Below are 21,011 nucleotides of genomic sequence, written 5' to 3'. Positions count from 1 at the left end.
AGGGGCGCTCAACTATAACCCAGTGTCTCAACCTGTTCCTCATTTTGAATAAATATACTGTCGTACAGAAGGGAGTTATTCACCTTGCCTTCATGGATCTGTCCTCAGCGTTTGACTGTGTCAACAGGGGGAGGCTGTGGCGGACCATGAAGGATAAGGGAATAGATGGGGGGATTGTGGAGTTCCTCGCGGATCTGCACAATGACACAAAAGCCAACGTAAGGTATTCATCGACTGGGGAAACTACGGGTTGCTTTCCTATTAATAAAGGTGTACGCCAGGGGTGCATCCTGGCCCCTTACCTTTTTAATTTTTATATAAACGACCTGGAGGCTGAGTTACAAGAGATAAAATCTGATTGTCCTAGAGCTGGTGCGAGGTGCATTCCTTTGCTTTTATATGCCGACGATGCGGTCTTAATCTCGCGAACAGAATTAGGTCTTCAGGCACTTTTGAATGGGTTTAATAAATTTATGTCTGATAGGGATCTTACGGTCAACAATTCTAAATCCTTTATAATGCATGTTGGCCGTAACCTAAAAAGAAGTTCAATTTTAAACTGAATGATGTCCCGATACCCATCACCCAGACATTTTCTTACTTGGGTGTCCTATTTGATACTAAGATGTGTTGGGCCCCACACTTGGCCAAGAAAAAGGGGGAAATGTCCAGGGTAAATGCCTCCATCTTTAATTTTGCCTCTAAGTTGGGGAAAAAGCCAAATGTGGCTATGATGAATCTATATAACGCTAAATCCATAGCCACAGCAGTATATGGAAGTGAGATATGGGGCTACACAAACTGTGAACAACTACAAATAGTTGAAAATAAATTTTTAAAACGTCTGTTGTGTGTCCCTGGGAGCACACCAAATCTAGCTGCTCATGAAGAACTTGGCTGTTTGCATTTATCGGACATTGTTGGACTGAAACCACTGTTGTGCTGGGTAAAACTATGGTTAAGTGATGCAATCCCTCTAACCCACCTGATAGTGGAGGATCTCGTGTCTCTTGATCATGCAATGTGTGTACCCTGGCTTAAATATTTGAAGTCCCAATTTTTGAAGCTTGGCCGCCTGAACCTGTTTGATAACCCGAGGGATATAGTTAAGGGTGATGTTGCTGCAATTAAGAGTGCTTTTTTCCTGAACCGTAATGCTTTAAGAGATGAAGTTGAGCTTTTGAAACCCAATGTCAGAAAGTATATCATGTTGAGAACTTGTGATTCAATGGAAATGTATCTGACATGCTCCTTCACCACCCATGAGAAATTTTTGCTGACTCGCTTCAGGTTTAACATCTTTCATCAGCTTTTAATTAGACCCAAGTCGGATGTTTTTAAGAAACCAGCAGCTCCCTGTGGCTGCGACGGGAAGTCTCCACAGGATATGCTGCATTTTATATTTTTATGTACATTTTATGAATATCCCCGTAAGCGGTATCTGGTTACTCTTTTAAAGAAATTAAATTTTAATCAAATCAGACCCGCCCTTATGTATTTACAGCTGCTGTACTCTGACAGTGTCCTCCAGGTGTTAGAATTTTTAAAATTGACTATGAGACTAAGGATTTGTTTGGATGAGTAATTGTGCATTAACTGCAGCTCAAGGCACTACTGCACTTTCTTCTGTATATGGACCCTATTGCACTTTTTATTGTTCTGACTCTGTCTATGCACTCTTTTTTAAAGATACATTTGAGTTGTATGTAATTTAGATTGACTTTGTGATAATTGTGATGTTTTATTATGAACTGTTTTATGTGTGTACTTTTATGGATTGCAATATATCCGAAATAAAGTCAATTTGATTTGATTTGTAAAGGAAGTGTGCAACTCCTTGCAAAGCCCACTAAACTTTCCTGAGAGATGCCAGCCAGTGGACACCTGCTGACAAGGAATGCTTGTCCAAGCTGAGGAGGGTACAGAATAAGCTTTGCATGGCCCAGATTGGCCACTTCTACAAGGCCACTGCATGATTATATGGGCAATTCTGTCCAACAAAGTCGTCGAGCTAATGCCATCAAGGAGCGACAAAAAGAAAGGCCCACCTGGGAAAAAAGGTGTGGTTCCCAGGATTCAACCCAGCAGTCTAAAACATGGTAAAGAACTGCACTGCCTGTCAACCTATGAGTGGAGCAGGGGTCTCAGCACCAATGGCCACCAAAGAAGGCTGCGACGCACTATGGACCAAAGTCAGCCTCAAATTTAGCAGCTACCCGGATATGTGTCTGACGATGGTACTGGTTGACGGGTAATCCAAGTAGCCAGTGGTGCTGCTAACTGAATCAACCTCATTCTAAAAAGTCAGCCTCCTACTCAAAAAGGTCTGGGTGAAAATTGGCATTACCTGAAGAAATATGTACAATGTAACCACCATTCCAAAGGATAGAGTTCAAGGAGACTAAGTGATGTGATGTGCCTGGCAGTAGATGAAGGGTATGATTGAGAGTTATGTCTGTGTAGACTCCTACCTGCGTACAGAAGCATCCCTCACTGCACGAAGCAGTGCTCGCCATGGGCATTGATGTTGAAGGAAGCAGGTTGTGGTACAACCCCAACCAGCCCTGGATGGACGCCACCAGTATTTGACCCTACTGGCACACAAAACCGGAGGATAAAAAAAATGCGAGGGCGAGCCAGCACTGAAATGCTCAGGTACCTGACCTGGCAGTGGGGGACTGGGTGTTGATCCAGGACTGACATTCCAGTGGAAATTCCACACCCTATATCAGAGAGTACTACAGACAGTGACAGCAAGAAATAGCACCTAAGGAGCATTGAAACAGTGACAGGGAACATATCCTGGTTCAAAAAAGTGACAACAAAGGAATGCAGCCCTGAAGAAAACACAGGCCATTAAGAACAAGGACAAACAGACGAGGTCCAGATGGGCTGTAACCATGCCAACCAGCCAAGACCATCAGTGAGGCAAGATTAACACTGTGTCCTCTGCAGCTCAAAACTCTGGCTCATCAGGAGAGATGACAACCCATGAGACTAGGATGACTCTGGAGGCAATTCGGAACTGCAGATAAGACTTGCCTGAATCCAACCACAAGTCAACAACCCAGAAATTTTGAATTTGCCACACAATGATCCACAGGGAACTGGATGTTAACTAATGTTGGATGGGATGTAATGGCTACCTGAGGTGACCCCTGCCCCACGTAACCTGATGGTGGAAGGGTATAAAACTGGACTCAAATTGCTCATGGCACAGTCTCAGACAGAATAGCATGTTATGTCGATCACGCGCCCGGGCTCAGCAGGTATTGTAGGCAGGCCAGGTGGGCTACTTTACAGGTGTGTTGCCTGGAGTATACAAAGATGTTATCATGCAATCTGCGCTTTCAATAAACTCAGTTTAGTCACTTAAATCAGACATACCTGTCTCCAAGGAGAAAAAGCAGGATGTCTGTGTGGGGCTGCCTTTGATGCCCATGCTGTATCGGAGCAGATGTAGATTTTTACCAAGGTGTAGCTTTGTCCCTTTATTCTGCCGTACTGTACATATGTTCTTGACGTAATATTGGAAATTACGACCAAACAGTTGGTATTGTCTCAATTGGTTTGCCTATCGGGCCGTATCAAAAGGTACTAAATATACCTGTCGCTGTGTCAACCTGATGTTAGTGCTGGCAAAAGGATGACTCCAAATTTGGGGAGTTGGCTTCGTCATGTCAAATTGTGGGTGACAGCGGAGGCAGATCTCCCCCAGAGTCCTCACACCCATGGGTGGGAACAGCCGGTATTTGAGGACTGCAATGGGCTACTAGATTAATTGGAAGCAAAATCTGATGATCAACCACTGTGACTTTATGTGTGCAAACATGCATTCTAATCACTGACACCTAATAAACAGGTATGGAAAATTATAATAATCAGCATGTAAGTAGAGAGTTTTATTTCACTGAAAATGACTGCCAATTGCACTTTTTTCTTACAATCCCAGTCATGTGAAGATTGTGCATTTTTCCACCTTCTTTACACCTTAGTCATTCCATTTTATGTATCATATGGCCAATAAGTGAAAATACTCAAAAGGTTATGAGTGCGTGTTAATCTCATTAGCACTGCTATCCTTCTACACGCCTCTCTACAAATGTCCATGTTACTGGTTTTACATTGTTTCTTCACATCTATACTTTCATGTAAAACCTAGAATTGGGCACACTTTGTACACATGGATGATGCCTCTGCATTTGTGATTAAACCATATCTAACATTGTGAATCATGTCTCAATCAAACATGAGCGAGCCTCGCATGCACATGTCAGGATGTTGTGTCTCAGATTCAACTGACACACATTCAAAGGGGTTCTATTGTGTCTGGAAGGTGGATAAGTTCTTAAATATGTTTTATATACTATGTATATGTACTAGTGGAAAAATATTGTGCCATTCATTATTTATTTATTAATTCAATTTGTAAGGCGCAACACCTACCCAAAAAGGGTTTCCTGGCTCCGGCCAATCCAAGCAATAGGTTGTAGCTTAGAGATTATTGGTTGAAAAGCCAGGTTTTTAAGCATTTGTGGAATTAGACAAACGCTGTTTCATTCCGAATTAAGGTGGAAAGTGAGTTCCATAGGGAGGGACTGAGGTGTGCAAACGATCATCCGCCCATCTGAGATAGTTTGACTCTAGGCACAGTAAATTTCCCTTGATTAGACGAGCGAAGGCAGCGAGCTGGCACATAGGGGCAGACCAGAGACTGCAGATACTGAGGGGCCACACCTGTTTTGATTTTGAACATGTAGCTCAGGGCTTTGAACTTGATACCGTTCTCCACCCTGAGCCAATGCAGGTCACGCAGGTGACCAGAAACAGAAATATCTCCAGGAACCTGGCAAAGTAGTCTTGCAGCTGAGTTCTGAACCATCTGTAGCTTGCGAGGCACCGCCTTATTGGCTCCCAGGTAAAGAATGTTACTGCAGTCCCGTCTAGAGGTAGTAAGCACCTGGAATACAGTTTTCTGGACAGACTCCGGCAGTATCCAAATGATCTTTTTTAGCCACTTCAAGATGGTGAAGCATGTGGCGGCTTCCTTAACAGCCTGATGTTGCGTAGCTAGTGAGTCATCAATGATGACACCCAAGTTGCAGACTTGGCGGGAGGGATGAGGAAGTACGCCCATCTCACTAGGCCAATGTTGGGGCCCCCAGAGATCCTTGTTTTTCCCTAAGACCACAACCTCGGTCTTCTCTCCGTTGAGCTTAAGGTAGTTGGCCTGCATCTTTTAGGCAATTTTACCCAAGCCCAACTGGAGGAGGGAAGTCTCAGCTAAGCTCTTCACTGACAGAGAGAAGATAATATGGGAGTCGTCCGCGTAAGAGAACAGGGAAAAACCAGCATCCTCTACAACAGCAGGCAAAGGTCTAATGTACAGATTGAATAGTAGAGGGTTAAGGATGGAGCCCTGAAGTACCCCATAAGGTGAGAGAAGGGTATCAGAAGTAGCAGTGGGAGAGAAAACTTGGAAGGTTCAATTGGCAAGAAAAGAGATGAGCCAATCGAGGGCTAAGCCGCAGATGCCCAAAGATCTTAGGCTTTCCACTAACACGGTGTGAGACACCGTGTCAAATGCAGCGCTGAAACCAAGCAATATAAGGGCCACAGTGTTTCTCCAGCGTCCAGATGATGACGCAGTCTTTCTGTAAACCCAAGAAGCGCAATTTCTGTTGAAAAGCCTGCTCTGAACCCCAGTTGGGATGAGTGAAGAATGTTCTGTGATTCTACAAATTTGAACAACTGTGCTTGGATATGCTTTTCCAACATCTTGGAGAAAGCCGGTAACAGAGAGATAGGCTGGTAATTTGATGGCAAATCAGGATCTGCATTGGCCTTCTTCAAGTGGGGAGCACCACAGCATGCTTCCTCTCTGGTGGAATTGTGGCTTGCTGTAAGGAGGCATTCAGAAGGTTCATAAGTACCAGCAAAGATGATGGCTCAAGCTGTTTGAGCACTGACACAGGAAAAAGATCCCTGGGCAAGCCTGACTTAATGCTGTGTAAAAGGTATTTAAAGGAGTCTATGTTTAGCAGGGGCAATATGGCCAGTTTGTTTTTAGGTTCACCAGGCACCTTGATAGAAATTGACTGTGGGGAATTTGTATTTTTCAATGGAGGGGAACTATTGCATTGAAGGCTCACTATTTCTGAGTACATTTTCTCTACTTTCAGGAGAAAGAAATTTGCCAGATATTGGCATTGCTGATTGTTTTGTGAAGGGAGCCTGGCTTGAGTTTGGGAGCCTTAACCCCTTCACTGCGGCGGCAATTCCGGCAGAGCGATAGAGGGGGAGGGGGGGCCGAGCGGTGCTCGCATGCCCATAACGGAGCCGCTCCGTCACGTGCCGCGGTTGAGCTGTGCTCATGACGGAGCGGTTCCGTCATGGCCCCGCCCGCTCAACGTCCAGCGCAGGCGCGGAATTTGCGCCACGCAGGCTCGCCGAGTGGGCCATGACGGAGCAGCTCCGTCATGAGCATGGAAGCGGTTAAAGCTCCTTGATCACACTAAAAAGTGTCTTGGAGCAGTTCAGGGTGCCAAAAATAGTTGCCAATACATGCTTCGCGTGAGCAGATCTGCAAATATCATGATATTCCTTTTTTGCCCTTTTATAATCAGTTTTGGAGTCCGACGCATAGTTCCTCCTTCAGTGCCATTCCAGCTCCTTGCATTTAGTCTTACCTTTTTTAAGTTTATCGGTGAACCAAGGCGCTGGAGGACGATGATTATTTGCCCTATTTAGGGAGAGAGGAAGACAGGTATCAATTGCGTTAAGGAGCCAGTTTTGTACAGTATCCAAGAGAGTGCCTAGCATTTGTTTAGAGACGGGTGTGTTTGAGGACAAAATCTTTTTTAAAGCTGTCACGTCTAGTTTTCATATGACACATATCCAGAACACATGTAATAACCATGTTCAAGTGGTGTCTATAGATAAATTCAGATGTCTGGTGAGAATTACTGACATCACACAACATACAATGTACAGGTACTTATAGATGCACACACACAGAAGGAAACTTTTGAGCAGACTCTTGCAGACATTGGCTACTATTGTTCATCTTGCTATAGGCATTCTAAAACAGTAGTTTAGAAACATTCCCTGGGCCTCACAGTTCATCCTTTGCTCCACATCGCTCTCAGTCCCTCCCCTTTTATTAATGTATTAATTTACTTTAGAGGACCTGGCAGCTGCAATGTGCTACTGGGCAATTTGGATATACTTACGCACTCCATTTTTTATTTTTTATTTATGCTTTCATTCTAAAATGGTGGTTTGCCATGTTGAAAATTTAAAATATATTAGCGAAAATGGTTGCATGCGCGTCAATGCATTGTGATGCATGCTAGCACACTTCATCCATCTTGGAGTGGTTGAAGACCATTACAATATAACTACTGCATGCACATGTGTGCACATGCATAGTGATGAATGCACAAATACAGTGGCCATCTATGATGAGATAAAAACTGTACCAAGCCAGCAACTGTGTGCATGTATCCATGTGCATACTTTGCGACGTTTTCACATGCATTCATCATGATGCACTTGCAGCCACTTTTGCTGTTTTATTTGACTATTCCTACAAGTCAAATGGTTATTTCAGAACAGTAATGTAAAAATAATGACGCCATGAGGTTGGCACACCCCTTTCAATGGCGAGACCCCTTTCAATGGTGAGACCTGTTGGCTTTGTGAATGGTTGCTATTTATAGTGTCATTAACCGAATAAAATTGGTTCTCATTTTGTTAACCTTGGAATGATCAAATGCTATGCTGACCTTGTGTGGAATTAATTCTATATTGTACCAATTGTGTAACTCAGTGTAAATATATACAAAATGCACTGCTAATCATTATGTATCATTGTTTATTAATTCAATATAGGTTTACGAATGTTGGGGCATCTCTCAACATTCCAAACAATGCTGCAGATGTTTAAGGCAAATGCAGAAAATGCCAGTAGAGACCAGTCATTGGTAAATAGCTTCGGTAAGTATCTGAGTAGGTAAAAAAAACAGAATTCTTTATTTTACGTCTTCTGCATTTATATAGTATAATCCACCTTTAAGTGTAGTGAAACGAGTGTTATCCAATTTGCTATATCTCTGATAGATGGGTGGTCCACTTGTTCTAGTTGTGCCCGGGTAGGTTGTACGCAATTAAAATTATGTCTCTTCCAGTCATTGTAATCTTTTTACCCTTTGCAAAGTTAAACAGATATTATCAAACTGTTTTATGGAATGAGAAAAGGAAAGGGCCAGGCCAGTATGTTCTAGATCTGTTCTAGAACACAAGTCAATGGTACTTTTTCTCAGCATGAAAGCGTGGAGGGGAGAGTAATCATTAACAATGTCAACCAATTCAAAAGCAATTTATTACAAAGCCAAAAATAACTAGACATAAAGACACATCAAGACAAGTGTATAGAAATACATTGGAACCAACATGAAGCCTAATCTGCGAATGAAGTTGAGTCGGTGCTACATGCACAAGACATTTAACTCAAGAAATAGAATGCAAAGGATCAAAAAGCTAGAGTCCCAGGGGCATATTACCAACCAATAGAGATAATTTTTGTCTCTAACTTGTTTAGAGACAAAAATTATCGCCGCACATCGGCGATTTTTATTGCAGATAAACCTTGCTATTAGCAAGGTTTATCGCAAATGCGATAAAAAACGGCCGCAATGCATGAATATCGCTGAAAAGTCAGCGATATTCATGCATTATCGAGCAAATGCTCTTAGCCATGTTATCCACCTCCCATTGGATAACATGGCTAAGAACTGCTCCTGGGCAAGTGTTAGCTTTTGGAGATATTCACGCTTAGCGCGAATATCTCCAAAAGTTGGTAATAGGAGATAGCGATGTTAGCGACTGTTTTCAGTCGCTAACATCTTGGCACGCCCACTTTGCATGTCATTAGTGATAAATATCACTGACATGCAAAGCGGGGCCCAAGATGGTCACTATCTCCTATTAGCTGTCGCTAACTGGTGTTAGCGACAGCTTGGTAATAGGGAGATAATTTTATCTCTGCTTTCTTGGCTTTTAAAGCCAAAAAAGCGGAGATAAAGCCCCATGATAATATGCCCCCAAGTTCCCCTGCATCGAGGGTTGATGGAAATAGAGCATTAATCTACAGCTACACTAACGCTAACTTGACATCCCTACTTAAGCATTCTTCGGGGACAGGGTAGAGATAGGTGTCAACATTTGGATTCTTCATTAGAAGCCTCTCCACCCCCAATGAGTCAGGTAGCATGAGGCTACTGAGACAGAGCTCACTGAGAGATGCTCTGAGCCATATTATCAAGAACGGTGATTAGATTATCGCTGCTTTAGCAACAGGAAACTGCTGCTAAAGCGGCAATAAGGGGCTTTATAATATGCCCTTGAGATTTCCAATAGAAGCCCAGGTTTGATATCCTTCACACCAGAACCTCGGCTTCTATTGGAATTCTCAAGGGCATATTATCAAGCCCCTTATCGCCGCTTTAGCGTCAGTTTCTTTCTGCGAAAGCGGCGATAATGTTATCGCCGTTCTTGATAATATGGACCTCTCTTTAAGGGAGAGAAGAGGCGAGGGCACTTTCTCTACTTGCAACGTTCCAATATTACAGGTATCTTCCCAGGATTTCTTTCAGGTTCCACCATCCACTCAGACCACATTCTCATAGGTAGTTTTCCACAAGATGGTGAACAGCAACAAGATGACCTTGTTTACCAGGCCTTATCTGCTGTGAAAATACAACAGTTCTCCTTATCGACACTAATTCCCAATGTATCCTCTTCTCTCCTTGCCTAACTCCTAAACCAAAGGCATTATTCTAACAAACAAGGGTGCTTGTCCACCAACAACACAAACTTGAGAAAGATGAAATCCACAGCACACATGAAATTCAAACCGTTAATTCTAAAGTGAGAACTTCCAGGGAAAATGTGTTAACATAAGAGAAATTGAGCATGAGCTTTACAAATTGCATAGAAAGTAATGCACATTCGGTTAATATTCATACCTACATATACAATAACATGTAATAAACACATTAATAAATAATTGTCAATTGCACAACACAAGTGCTTCATGTTAGTATTTCTAATAGTTAAATTTAGTTTTCCACATTAATTCTTCACGTACTCTATATAATGGCCTAAATACATAACGTTCGTGTTATTCAAAGTACTAACACCCTATGTTAACACGGCAAAGGATTATATGCAGATGCACTCTATGTATGTGATTCTAGTGCACCCCTACAAATGAAATTGAATATAAATGTCTCTCAATTACGCCAAGTTTATAGAATAATTACGTTTCACAAATTAAAACAAATTAACAGTCTTCTTGATATCTTTGTACACCATAATTATAGGCTCACAGCATCTTTAACAAAAATTATCAATGCTAATTTTCAATATAGATGATCAGACTCAGACCTCCTGTATTAACTCACTGGGCTGTTCTTTTCAAAAGAGATCATCATCCACATATAAACTATTGCAGAGTCCTTGTGGTTATGAATATAAATCAAACACAGATTTAAAGTATCTCAATTGTTTACTCTCTGTTAGGAGATGGGGGACAAAGTCTGGTCAAAAACTCAAAATAAACATTTTGTGTCATGTGCACTGTTGGACACTTGGCTCTCAGGCACTAGACACAGTACATATGTTTTTCATTTGTCCGAATTTTAGACAGTTTTGATTTCATTTTTGGTCTACAACTAAACAGATTTTTGATGTATTTTTCTATATTGTGTCTTTCATCAGTGGAATTCACATTAAAGGTACATTTGTGGATTTATTATTACATATCACTTCACTTGCCGTCAGTTCCAGTTGGGAAAGTGCAACTGATACCTAATGTAAAACATGGTGGAATGTTGCAAAGTGCAATAATTAGATACTTGATAGAGTTAATACCATTTCAGAACAGATCACAATAAAGTGGATTGGTCTATTGATACACATAAACAATTTTGCATCTATGCTTTTTAATACCATTGATATGTTAAAACCTCCTTAAATATTTATAACATTGTTGTATAATTTGGAGCTCTGTTCTTTTCTTTTCCTTTCTTCATCCTTTAACCAATTTTACTCAGTTCTTGTCTTTTTCCTATATCTCACTTAATTACAATTTTCAGACAAACCTTGAAAATATGAAAGAATGTGCCTACATATCAATAACCTGATACAATATGGGGCTTAAAGTTTAGCACACATCTGCTTGTTATTAAGATGTAATCAAATATCATTGCCTAATCTGTGCTTTGCCAGTAAGGTAAATTCCTATATGAAGCCTGCTTGAAGTTTTTAAACATTTGCAGGGCAATAAATTAGAAGAACCTCAATTCTGTGAGGGAACACCATTCCAACAATAAAAAGTAAAACATTTCTAATAGATTACTTCTGTCAAAAACTCGACTATTTCAAGCAAGAGAGGTGAGTAGATAGAAGCAGACTTTGCAAGTGTGCACCTAAAACGAACGACTACCTGGAGTATGCTGAGCAGCATTCCTCAATCACCCCCCCTTTTTTGCAAGAACAAAAAAAGATTTAGGAATGGAAATTAATAAGCAGAACAAAAACTTCCTGTTGCCTTTAAAAACGTAAAACCTAGACGACAATCCGATTAAAATGTTCTAACATTTAAGGGCGACATGAAGGAGTCTGCTAGTTTAAGAAATTGAGGCAACTATCCCAGTGAGGAGTCTATTACAAGTCTGTCTTCAGCAACGTATGTCCACTTACTTACAGGTTTGATGGATACTACATTGGTTATAAATTAAACTTGAGGACCTGATTCACACAGATAACTTACAGGTTTGAGTGATTTACACTGTTGAGTATTGTAACTCCACTTTGCTTATTTGTAAAATCCGAGTGTAAGCTACTCTTAAAAAAAACATTAGTAGGTCCAGCACCACACATGGCACATCACTGGTACTGCTACGCCCTCCCATAGCAAATAAAGGAGAGAGGGAATTAAAATAAAACTCCAAAGGAAATTTTAGATAGTTCAAAATAAAAATAAGTAAAATTTAATACTATAAATATATACAAATATTTGAAATAATATTTTCGAATCTAACAATTAATGTAACAATATTTATTATTAAAATATAAATACGTTTATTTTTCTTTAGGTAGCATTTTATTTTCTAATTGCAATTTACCAAAGAAATATTTTAATTAAATGTAATATTTTTCCATTTATTAAAGATATAATTCAAAATACTGTTAATAGTAGCATATGTTGTATTTACATTTAAGTAAAAACATAGAATGAATTTAGGTGAACATTTAAGGTAAAAGAATATTTATTATATTTATTTTCAAGTTAAATAAACTTTTTTTAATTTTTTCCTATACTTTACCACGCGGAGATCTCCAGCCTGTCTGCAGAATCTTCCTATAATAAAGTATACAGAAAATTTAAAACATTAATTTAACGCGAAAATAAACATTAAAAATATCAGAGAACCTTTAAGTTATAGAGTTGCACCCTCACAAGGCAATGCTTTAAGTAAAAACACTACTCCAACGGCTCACACCGACCTTCTGATCTCACCTGCAACTTTCCATGAGTCCATGACAATTAGACCTGCCAATTTTTAATCAGTAAAGGGACCAGTCAATAAATGTTTGATCACTAGTCCTGGTGGTGGTGAATAAACAGTCTCAAAGAACGTAGCAGCGGACCCTACGACGCAGCACCTAATATCCAGTTCCTAAATAAATCCTTAAAGTTTTGTGCTGCTAACCCCAACGCCAGCTGCTGTTTGGCGTTGCTGTGCTTTCCAGATCATAAAAGATACCTAATTCAATTTTGTGTGGGGGCGCACCAAGAAGAAGTCCAAACAAAAAGTGTTGCTCATATACGTAGAAAAATTCTTTATTTGTTTTTATCCGTTCTTTTAAAATACAGATCACCAGGTAATTTTACAAAACAGATCAGCCAACGCGTTTCACTCCTTTTCCATGGAGTTTCTTCAGGGCAAATAGTTATTTCTCAGAATAGATATCTGATTGGAACATTCTAAATATTGTTTTCATATGATGTCCCTTTTTCCTTTTTCTCCTGCCCGTTTAACAGTTACATGTAGGTCTGATATGTGGGGCAATAAAATCATCCCCACAGGTGTTTCAAAATCCCATTATCCGGCAATTGTTGGTACCTAGGAAGTTCAGTCTCTTCCACGTCCTTGTATCGTAGTTTTCTCGTAATAAACCTGTGTATAATAGAAGTTATCGTATCCCTGTAACGGCATGGATGGTCCCTGGTGGTGGTGACACCTGAAGTGAAGACCGCCCCTGCTCAAAGTATTTCAAAACATGGACCAATCCATTTTGCCCTGTTTGTAGAGACAGCTCCTGTGATAGGCCGTGGTAATTCATTCACACCACAACAAAATATAACACAATAGATATGCATAAATATTCTTGTCATGCAATATATCCCCCACAAATCTGCATCATGATACATTTGTATAAGGTGTTTGCACCAGGCACTTCCTTAGAAAACATATAACAACGCCAGCCAAAAATGTTTTGTGATCCTGCACTCTATCTCCTATTAGCAAATGCTAAAGTTCCAATTCACCCTTGCTTTCTCCCATTGTCCCAGTTATCCTGTATACTAACACTTCACTGAATACAAATCCTTTGTGTAGCACTGCATTCTGAGCAGTTTAATATGATGTCTTAGCCATCAATGTCCACCACTTTGTTTCACACAGTCTTTTTTGGCTTAACCTTAGTGTCATACTGTAATAAAAAAAAGTCCAGCCCAGGATGTAGTTTCAAATAGATTAAGTTGTAATCAAGTTGTGTAGGTCCTGTAGAACAGCTCCACCAGGAGCTGCCACCCTGCTGCTTAGCCCATCTTTAATTGACAGCACCTACACCAGGCACCCAAGCATTCCAAACATGTCCATCACACCAACATTCCATGCAGAACACACACACTGGCTGAACAGCTAGGAACCAGGTACATAGGAACAGTATAAACACAACAACAGTATATTACACATACCCAAATGTAACATATGGGCTTTGGCAATCACCCTCTTTCTTACTGCAAACAGTCAACCTGCCTTTTCACCAGGGACATATTAAGGAGTTTTTGGCTCCTTTGGCCAAACATATTTTGAGGGCCCTTGTTCGGAACAGCTTTCAATTTATGAACCAATTTCAGCTTTTTCATGCCCTCTCTGGACAGGTCACAGATGCTGCCTGATACTGCCCCTTTCACACTGGTCCAAATTCTTAAAACGGTTTCCATTTCATATCCAGGTATAGTTATGTGTGTTTTCAATTTTGTAATAAAGCAGCAGCTCATTAATATTGAAGATAATTTCTGCGACCCACTGCCATTTTTCATATATGAGGTCCTGTTTCGATTTAAAAGAAGCTTTTTATGGATGTTACTTAGTGTTGAGAAACAAACACAACATTTCTCTGCAAAATATCTGCAATAGACTCCCACACAATGCACATTATTATTATTATTATTATTATTATTATTATTATTATTATTATTATTATGTCGGATTTGTAAAGCGCATGGCTGTCGTAAGGCTTCCCAGCACTAAATGATCAGTTACAAGAGAAGAGAGCTCAGTTCAGTAGATGGTTCAGAGAAATTGCCTAAACAGCCATGTTTTAATTTGCTTCCGAAATTGAAGTTCATTATCTAGCTTTCTATATTCTGATGCGATTGAATTCCAAAGTTTGGGAGCCAGATGAGAGAAGGCTCTACCCCCCCATCTTTCTCTTTTGACCTTTGTTTGTGTTAGACGGTCTGCAGTACTAGACCGCAGCTGTCTACTTGGAACGTATGGCGAGATAAGCTTCTTGATCTTCCCTGGTCCTCTATAGTGACGTGCTCTGTGTGTGATAATCAGCATTTTTAATTTTATTCTTGACTCTATCGGGAGCCAGTGTAGACTTGCTAGGTGTTTTTTAATCGGTTCCCAACTGGGGATGTTACAGAGTAGTCTAACCGCTGCATTCTGCACGATCTGCAACTTTCGTGTAACCTGTTTAGGTGCACCAAGGAATAGAGAGTTTCCATAGTCCAGTCGGGAGGTGACTAGAGAATGGATCACTGTCTTCCTTAGGTGGATTGGTACTCTTTCCAAGATTTTCCTGATACTTCTTAAGAGGTCAAAACAGGTTGCGGCTAATTTTGTAGCTTGCGTCCGCATAGATAGATCAGGTTCCAACCAGAAGTCTAAGCTTTTGATTGTATCTTTTGGCATGGGTATCTGACCTAGGCTGTCTGGCCAAGCTAACATGGGGCTAGTTGTTAATTTATTCCCAAGATATAATATCTCAGTTTTTTCCCCATTTAGCTTCAGACAGCTTTTTGTCATCCATTCTTTTACTTTTATTAAGTAAGGTGACAGAGTCTCTCCATCTGTGCTGTTTTTTGAGTCTAATGATATCACTAATTGGGTATCATCAGCGTACAAGGTTAGTGATATGTCATACTCCAGTACGATTTCTGCCAGACGTTCCATATAAACATTACAGAGGGAGGGGCTCAGGGCTGATCCCTGAGGCTCTCCACACTCTAGGCTCATGGTTTTTGAGAGGGTCGAGTTTTCCTGAACTTGAAAAGTTCAATTGTTCAGGAAAGAAATCAGCCACTCAAGAGCATGACCCTGTATTCCGATATTAGCTAACCTACTGCCTAGTATGTGATGATCCACCGTGTCGAAAGCGGCGCTCAAATCCAATAGGAGGAGCACCGTGGATTTCCCCTGATCTAAGGTTTGTCTCAACTCCTCTACCACTACCAAGAGTGCCGATTCCGTGCTGTGCTCGGAATCCCATTTGGGTTGAATGCAGACATTGGTTGCTCTCCCAAAAATTAGAGAGATGCCTGTTCACGTGTTTTTCTAGCATTTTGCCTGCATATGGTAATTGGGATATCGCCGGAAATTTCCCAACTGTCCCTGATCTGCATTAGCTTTCTATAGCAGTGGTTTTATTGCTGCATGTTTCCACGTTCCCGGGACTTCACCTGACTCCAGGGACTGATTCAGTATTCTTAGGAGTTTTGGTGCAATGATGGTGCAATAGTCTTTAGAAATTTTGGTTGAACTGGGTCCAGTGGAGAGCCAGATTTCACCTTTTCCATCAATTCTGTGACCTCCTGCATTTCCATAGGGGGGAACTGTGGTAACACTTGTTGTGGGGGTTTTGACTCTGTATCTACATCCTCCTCTGAGGGTATGTTTCCCACATTCTTAAAATTACTATATACGTTTGTTATTTTCGAAAGAAAGTATGTGGCCAGCTCATTACATCTTTCTACCTAAGCTTCGGTGTGACTAACAGTTGGAATTATATTAGATAGTGATTTAATTACTTGAAATAGTTCTTTTGAGGAGTTCTGAGGGGGAACATCCTTTACAACGCAACCTTTACCACGCAACTTTTTCAACGCAAACCATTACAACGCATTGCGCTGGGGGGCGCTCTAGGATAGGGAATGGGTTTAATGTACTATCCAACACCTTTCCTACTATCCACGGGGACTGGAGTTGGAATAGTAAATTAAACAATTCACTATCCAGCGCCCCAAAGCACTAAGCGTTGTAATGGTATGCGTTGTAAAAACCGCGTTGTAAAAGCATGCGATGTAAAAGCATGCGTTGTAATGTCATACATCCAGTTCTGAGCGTCCTTTATTTTTTCCTCGAAGAATCTTGCTTGACTGAGTTTAATATTCTGGTGATAATTTCTGATGGCCCTTTTATAATCAACTTTTAGTCATAAATCGTAGGTTTTCCTCCATTCCCTCTCAAGCTTTTTGCACTGCTTTTTTAGTTCAAGGAGTTGAGGGTTAAACCAACCCTCGGCTCTTGTTCTGGAGTTAAGTTTTGTCATAATTTTAGGAGCTACTTGATCAAGAGATTTGTTGATCCATGATTCCCAATTCGAATACTCTTCATCCACTGATCCTAGTTCATAAATATCTGAGCTGGCTGAGTTTGTTAGTACCCTTTCCCATTCTGGCTGATTAATCTTTGTCCAGTATCTTTTTTCCGTTTTTTTTGGTGCTACGGTTTCATCATTGTGTCTCCCTGTCTTTCTTAATTCTATTGGGATAAAAAAGTGATCTGACAAGGGGACCGGTATTGGAGTGGCTACTTTCAAATCTGGATTATTCGTAATAACCAGATCTAGGGTATGTCCTTTATTAGGTCTCGCACCTATCTATTGTGATCATTTCAGTTGTTTCAGCTTTCAAGGACTACCAAGAGGAGACAAGAGACTGGCACGCGCACGCAGCCTGCCGGAATCGGATCAGGTCGCACGCGTGAACACGCGCTCCGATTCCGGCAGACTGTTCACACACACACAATGGACACGTACACAGACACACGCACACACACACACGCAGACACACACGCGCGCACACACACACACGCAGACATATGCAGACACACGCGCACACACACAAACATGCACCCCTCCCCCCACCACTCACCAGGCTCTTTCTTGTACAGGCTCTGAAAATGCGGGGCTCCCTCAGCTCACGGGAGCCGGACACTGCCGCGCGCTCCTAGGAAAGTTGGCAGCACGCATGCGCAGTGCATAAGGACTGCGTGTGTGTGCGCTTTCGCTTCGGCTAAACCCGTGCTGGGCGTCCACACTGACAAATCACGATTCGAGACTTTTCACAGCACACCGTTTTATCAGTACAAGGATGGGATACTTTCAGGAAAACTAAAACTGACATTTAAAAACACACTGAGCCTGTCACAAACAGTGGAGGGTGATCATTAATATGATGAGGGACTATCGAGATAAACCACTAAACTAACTTGGGGACACGATCTGTAGCAGATTGTGAATTGTGAGACGTGTCAGTGAGCTTTGTCCAACCCACGGGTCAGGAGAGGGGCAAAACAGCTAATAATGGCGTAAAAATACAGGGGGAAACAGGCCCCCTTTGACTGATGGACCTGTCATCTGTATCTCTTTTTCAGCTTCTCCTCCTTCCACATATTGCCACGCAGCATGACATCCTCTCTCCGCTGTCCCATGCAGTGCCAGCAGGCAATCCTCCGATTACAAAAGCTCTGAACAGTTACCCATAGGTTAAATACTGTACATAACCGGGTGCTTCTGGTAAGACACTTTTAAGGTTACGATTGTTCCTCCTGGAGCCCCTGCGATTATTCGGTCTAGTCTTCTGATGGTACTAGCAATACGATTACTAGCAATCATTTATTTATACAGCTTCACTGCCAACTTTGCTTAGCATAAGCAGCAGCTAACCATTCACAAACAATGTTTATATACCAATTGCAAATAAAACAAAACATTATTGCAAAGCATTGTCTTTTACAATGCCAGTAACTCAAACTTTAATGCTGCGAGGCCTATTGCATTGTAAATGCTTGTTGTGGGTAGGTGATGTTACTAACTGAGTCAGTTGTAAACTTTCCAGGTCAGAGAGAAGGAGATAGAAGCTACTGAGTTCCTTGTTTTGTAAATGCAAATTCAGGTCTCCAAGAACCAAGATGTGGCTTTTTTTTAATAGAAGACTTGTCAAAACTTCGGGCAATTCTTCTAGGAATTCCCCGTGTGGGCCTGGTGGGCGATATATTAGCAGGCCAGATAATGTTAGATTTGAGGAGAGGGCGATGGAGAAGGACAGACATTCACATCCTACCACTGCCAAAGTTTCTGTGATGCACTTGTGGGCCTTTCTGATCACTATGGCGACTCCCCACCCTATTTGTCCAACTCTGTCTAGTCTATGGATTTCATACTCTGGCGGGAGAGCCATGACTTAGTCAGGCAGAGAGTCTTCCTTTAGCCAGCTTTCGGTTATAAATAGTGCATCAAATTTGGTTTCCTCTAGTAAAATTCGAATTTCTGTTGTGTGTTTTGGTAGTGATCTGGTATTGATCAATCCTAGATTCCAACCATGTATCATATTCTTTGACGATGGATTGGTTTTCCTTTCTGTGTTCCGGTTTGTTATTTTCTTAAGTGTGTGTGTTTCACACTTCTCTGATCTGTCTGGGCTTGTCGACTCGGTGTACTCATTGGGTGTCTCACAATAACTATTTATTTTATTATTATACCTGTATAATTCCTCCCTAGTGTAGGTAATCTGGGGAATTTGTGCAGGGGTTGTGGCCCCTGGTCCCGGCCGGGTGCGGACGGGTGCGGACGGGTGCAGACGGGCTTGACTTTGGCGCGTCCGGCGAGCATGGATTTAAACCCACTCTCTCCCGAAGTGGCGAGCAACTAGAGTACGACCCCTTTCCTCCCAAGATGGCGTCTCTTGGCTCTTTCAATGCCCCAGCAATTAAGTCAATTTGCCTTGTCCCAGTAGGGGTATGTTTTAAAAAAATATGTTTTAAAAGTTTGCAAGCATAAAATGACATATGCATACAAATTATAGTTCCTAAAATAACTTTAACATACCATCAAGCAATTTGTGCACATTAGGCAATTAAGCAGCAGTTTCGTGCCTGGAACCGGTGATACCAGAACCTGCTCGTGTCTTGTCTCTAAGCGCTGCGCGTCCGGCAGAGCATGGATTTTAATCCGCTCCCCCCGGAAGTGGCAAGCAACTAGAGCGCGACCCCTTTCCTCCCAAGATAGCGTCTCTTGGCTCTTTGAATGACCCAGCAGTCCCTCCGCACAATAGGGACTTCCCGTGGAGTTGGGTATGATAGGTACAAATCAATTCAATTTGCCTTGTCCCAGTAGGGGTATGTTTTAAAAAATATGTTTTAAAAGTCTGTGAGCATAAAATGACAAATGGATACCAATTACAGTTCCTAGATAACTTTAAAACACTATCAAGCAATTTGTGCAAATTAGGCAATTAAGCAGCAGTTTTGTGACTGGAACCGGTGATACCAGAACCTGCTCGTGTCTTGTCTCTAAGCGCTGCACGTCCGGCCGAGCATGGATTTAAATCCGCTCTCCCCGGAAGTGGCGAGCAACTAGAGCGCGACCCCTTTCCTCCCAAGATGCCGTCTCTTGGCTCTTTGAATGACCCAGCACTCCCTCCGCACAATAGGGACTTCTCGCGGTGGACTGAGGAGTTGGGTATGATAGGTACAAATCAATTCAATTTGCCTTGTCCCAGTAGGGGTATGTTTTAAAAATATGTTTTAAAAGTTTGCGAGCATAAGATGACATATGCATACAAATTACAGTTCCTAAAATAACTTTAAAATACTATCAAGCAATTTGTGCAAATTAGGCAATTAAGCAGCAGTTTCATGCCTGGAACCGGTGATACCAGAACCTGCTTGTGTCTTGTCTCCAAGTGCTGCGCGTCCGGCCGGGCATGGATTTAAATCCGCTCTACACGGAAGTGGCGAGCAACTAGAGTGCGACCCCTTTCCTCCCAAGATGGCGTCTCTTGGCTCTTTGAATGACCCAGCATTCCCTCCGCACAATCGAGACTTCCCGCGGCGGACCGAGTAGTTTGGTATGATAGGTACAAATCAATTCAATTTGCCTTGTCCCAGTATGGGTATGCTTTAAAAAATATGTTTTAAAGGTTTGTGAGCATAAAATTACATATGCATACAGATTACAGTTCCTAAACATAACTTCAAGGAAAATGGAAGTTAAAACAATCTATGTTTAAAAATCATTCAATGTCACCATAGCAGGACCGTGTGGAGAACAGAGCCAGAACTATTAGGGGGGGCCCTGCCTGGCTTGGTCCCTAGGCCAGAGCCCAATTTGCTCATGCATTAAAACGTACTAGGCACCACCTCACCCCTTTTTAACATACTGTATAAACTTTTATATAGCCTAGTTTGTGGTCAGACCATTCTTCCATTCCTCTGATGAAACCCTTTCCTCATTGATCACATCCATTCTGGCTATAAAGCATTGTAAGTCTTGAGCTATGTGATCTCTTCACTTATTCACACTGACTGTAGTATCCCAATATTTTATCACCCATAATGGAGACACAGAACACCAACCCATTGGAA

The 21,011-nt window shown here is 41.5% G+C and overlaps 1 protein-coding gene across 3 annotated transcripts in view; it reads left to right on the top strand.

The window, feature by feature from the left end:
* Positions 1–21,011, top strand: part of LOC144819239 (C-type lectin domain family 4 member K-like) — a 175,284-nt gene that overhangs the window by 77,708 nt on the left and 76,565 nt on the right. For all 3 annotated transcript variants that reach the window (XM_078677211.1, XM_078677209.1, XM_078677212.1), the window contains exon 4: positions 7,894–7,998. In XM_078677211.1, the coding sequence (XP_078533337.1) occupies positions 7,894–7,998 (105 nt within the window). The remainder of the gene's footprint in view (positions 1–7,893; positions 7,999–21,011) is intronic.

Source organism: Lissotriton helveticus, chromosome 2_1, assembly GCF_964261635.1.
Source record: "Lissotriton helveticus chromosome 2_1, aLisHel1.1, whole genome shotgun sequence".
Lineage (NCBI taxonomy): Eukaryota > Metazoa > Chordata > Amphibia > Caudata > Salamandridae > Lissotriton > Lissotriton helveticus.
Note: the sequence above shows the minus strand (reverse complement) of the source record. Positions and strands in the feature narration are given on the sequence as shown.